Consider the following 3,726-nt stretch of genomic DNA (forward strand, 5'->3'; position numbering starts at 1 on the left):
ATCTGATCTGGATGGATGAAGAAGATGCTGAGAAAATGGCTTTCATTACACCGTGGGGAACATACTGTTACAAGATGATGTCATTCGGCCTGAAGAATGCTGGGGCCACCTACATGAGGGTCATGACCACCATTTTCCACGATATGATACACAAGGAGATAGAGGTGTACGTAGATGATGTTATCATCAAGTCCAAGAAGGCCACTGATCACATGGAAGATTTGAGGAAGTTCTTCAATAGACTGCGAAGGTACAACCTGAAACTGAATCCTGCAACGTGTGTATTCGGGGTTCCTACTGGAAAATTACTTGGGTTTATTATGAGTCACCGAGGAATAGAACTGGATCCATCAAAAGTCAAAGCTATTCAAGAATTGCCGCCTCCAAAGAACATGAAGGATGCGATGAGTTTCTTGGGGAGGCTTAACTACATCAGCCGGTTCATAGCACAATCTACAATTATCTGTGAGCCAATCTTTAAGAATGTGAAGAAGGAAGCCGCTACTGAATGGACTGATGACAATCAAAAACCTTTCGATAGAATTAAGGAATACCTATCAACACCACCTGTCTTAGTCCCACCTGAGCCAGGTAGACCCTTATTACTCTACCTTGCAGTATTGAATAGAGTCGTAGAAACCGCCAATAAGAATATTAAGAAGATACTAAGGAAAATGATAGAGAAGCATAAGTAATAGCACGAGAAGCTATCATTTGCTTTATTGGGGGTATCGAACCATAGTCCGCACGTCAACTAGGTCACCCTCTATATGATGGTTTATGGTACAGAAGTCGACATTCCCGCCGAAGTGGAAATTCCTTCCTTAAGGATCATACAAGAAGCTGAGCTCGACGATGCAGAATGGGTGAAGAGTCGTTACGAGCAGCTAGCTCTTATAGATGGAAAGAGAATGAATGCAGTTTGCCATGGTCAACTTTATCAGAACAGAATATCCAAAGCTTTCAACAAAAGAGTCAAGCCGAGATAGTTCGCACCGAGGCAGCTGGTGTTAAAGAAAATTTTCGCGCATCAAGATGAAGCCAAAGGGAAGTTCTCTCCCAATTGGCAGGGTCCATACATGGTTCACCAGGTTCTGACAAGAGGAGCCCTCATACTTGCAGAAATGGACGGAGAAGTCTGGCCAAAACCAATTAATTCAGATGCAGTCAAATGCTACTATGTGTAATTTTCATGCTTTCCTTATATGGTGTAAATTGAACTACGCCTGACCTGATTCACGTTTAAGAGGGGATACGTAGGCAGCCCTATGGGTTCGGTCACAATTCAATAAAATTTTCATTTAGCCCCGTAATTGGAAACTGGGGCAGAATTTTGAGGAGGACCCTCAAAATTCCAAAGTAATTTCAGCCAATCATCGCAGGCAACAATCAGAAATATCAACCCATTAAACTAGGGCATAATTTTGAGAAGGACCCTAAAAATTCCATAGCGAGAGAGGTCGTAATGTCTTGAGCCACGTCATAGTCATCGGTTCATCTAAAAGTTATTTCTTAATTGTATACTTATGTCATATTTTTACAAATTCATGCATGTTTATTATTAAAATTGCCTTGTTTAGCAATGCTACCTCAATGATACATACAATATCACCATATCAAAGTTGAACAGGTCAAGCAAAGCCAGCGGGGATACAGACTAACCTCCCCCCTACAAAACACATGATTTTTCTTTGAATACAAGCACCGAAATTACATGCTATACACTCATGTGACAAACATTGTTCAGGAATAAAATTCTTGGAACTATCGCACTTACTATCATTTTCCATCCACGCACTCCGGTGATATTTCGTATGGCACAATGTCCCCAGCAGTCACAATATCGCAATTTGCTATCAGCTAAGAAAGCTCTATTACCATTTTTATTTCTTGTATAAGGCTACCATTCTACCTTTTGAGACTAAACGTTGTCTCCCTCTGCATTTCTACATTGCATAACGCTACCATTCTGCCTTCTGAGACTAAACGCTATCTACATCTGCATTTCTGCATTGCATAAGGCTACTATTCTGCCTTCCGAGACTAAACGTTGTCTCCCTCTGCATTTCTGCGTTGCATACGGCTACCATTCTGCCTTCTGAGACTAAACGTTGTCTCCATCTTCATTTCTGCATTGCATAAGGCTACCATTCTACCTTTCGAGGTTAAACGTAACCTCCATCTGCATTTGCATGGCTGAAAGATCACCATTTCATCTACATTTGCATGGCTGAAAGATTGCTATCTACTCCATTGCATGGCTAAAAGATTGCCACCTACTGCATTGCATGGCTGAAAGATCGCCACCTCTACATTTGTATGGCTGAAAGATCGCCACCTCTGCATTGCATGGCTGAAAGATCGCCACCTTATTTACATTTGCATGGCTGAAAGGTCACCATCTTATCTACATTTGCATGGCTGAAAGATTGCCACCTTATTTACATTCTGCATAGCTGAAAGATCGCCACCTACTGCATTGCATGGCTGAAAGATCGCCACCTCTACATTTGCATGGCTGAAAGATTGTCACCTCTGCATTGCATGGCTGAAAGATCACCACCTTATTTATATTCTGCCTAGCTGAAAGATCGCCTTCTTATTTACATTCTACATGGCTGAAAGATCGCCATCTACTGCATCTCATGGGCTGAAAGATTGGCAAATTATCCAAAGGCATCATTGTTCGGAGGCACCATTTTCATAGCCCGAGAACGCCATGTCAAGGCCTGAGGATCATTTTTAATCTTTTGCATATCATTATTCAAGGGCATCATGGTTCGGAGGCACCACCCTTATAGCCCGAAAACATCATTTCATGGCATACAAATCCTTTATTGTACGCTTCATTGCCCATGATGGCATGGTCTAAGGACGACATCCTAACCGTCCAAAGAAAACCTTCATGGTCAGACGGGAATTTGCATCATGTTTAAATTTGCACACAATATATGCATGTATTGCTTATTTGCAGGTAAACCAGCAAGCAAGGGCCATCTCGGCAGGAGCGATCCCGCTCCAGTTCCTGCGGCCCTATTAGACCTTAACCATTCACCCCGTCCTAGATATCGCGTCCGTTCTTGAAAGTCCCTATCGGCATACTCCGCCAACGGATTCTAAACTACATATGGCCTGATTCCTGTAAAATCGAGGGTATGTAGGCAGCTCAAAAGCCAGGGCACGACCCAAACCTTTTCGAATAGTTCGCTCGATCAAAATTGGCCATTATATTTTTACCCGACAACTCTTTCATCCTTCCCGGGTAAAGAGGGGCAGCTGTTGATACCCAATTTTTTCTGTATATTTTTATATGCAAAATGCATTCAAAATAGCATATGTATACATATATAAGTATGCCCAAATGTTTAATTATTTTTCCTTAATTTTTAAAGATTTATTAAATCAATTTATTGCCCTATTTTATCCATAAAAAACCCTAATTATTTTCAAATTTATCATTTTGGTGATTCATTTATTGGATTCTCATATTTATGCTAAAATATAGCTAGGATAATTTTTGCATACTTTTACAAATTTATTTGGCATTTACAAAGCTAAATTGCATATAATTGCAATTTTAGCCTCTTTTAGGATTAATTACATTTATATTCATAAATATTAGGTATGGTATTTTTAAATAGTTAACTATGGGTTATAAATCATTTTTGTACCTTTAATTTATTTTTATAAATTAATTTATTACTTTTTATAAATCGAATAGGGAAA

The 3,726-nt window shown here is 39.9% G+C and overlaps 1 protein-coding gene across 1 annotated transcript; it reads left to right on the plus strand.

Annotated features, from left to right (window-relative positions):
* Positions 1 to 212: 212 nt before the first annotated feature.
* LOC138871125 (uncharacterized mitochondrial protein AtMg00860-like) lies at positions 213 to 695 on the plus strand. The gene has a single exon (XM_070148981.1). It carries the CDS (start codon positions 213 to 215, stop codon positions 693 to 695), a length of 483 nt encoding a protein of 160 aa, XP_070005082.1.
* Positions 696 to 3,726: the final 3,031 nt, after the last annotated feature.

This window comes from Nicotiana sylvestris, chromosome 6 (assembly GCF_000393655.2).
Source record: "Nicotiana sylvestris chromosome 6, ASM39365v2, whole genome shotgun sequence".
Classification (NCBI taxonomy): Eukaryota; Viridiplantae; Streptophyta; class Magnoliopsida; order Solanales; family Solanaceae; genus Nicotiana; species Nicotiana sylvestris.

Bases quoted from the DNA above. Each gene is read 5' to 3' on its own strand.
- LOC138871125 (XM_070148981.1), top strand. From the start codon at position 213: ATGGAAGATTTGAGGAAGTTCTTCAATAGACTGCGAAGGTACAACCTG.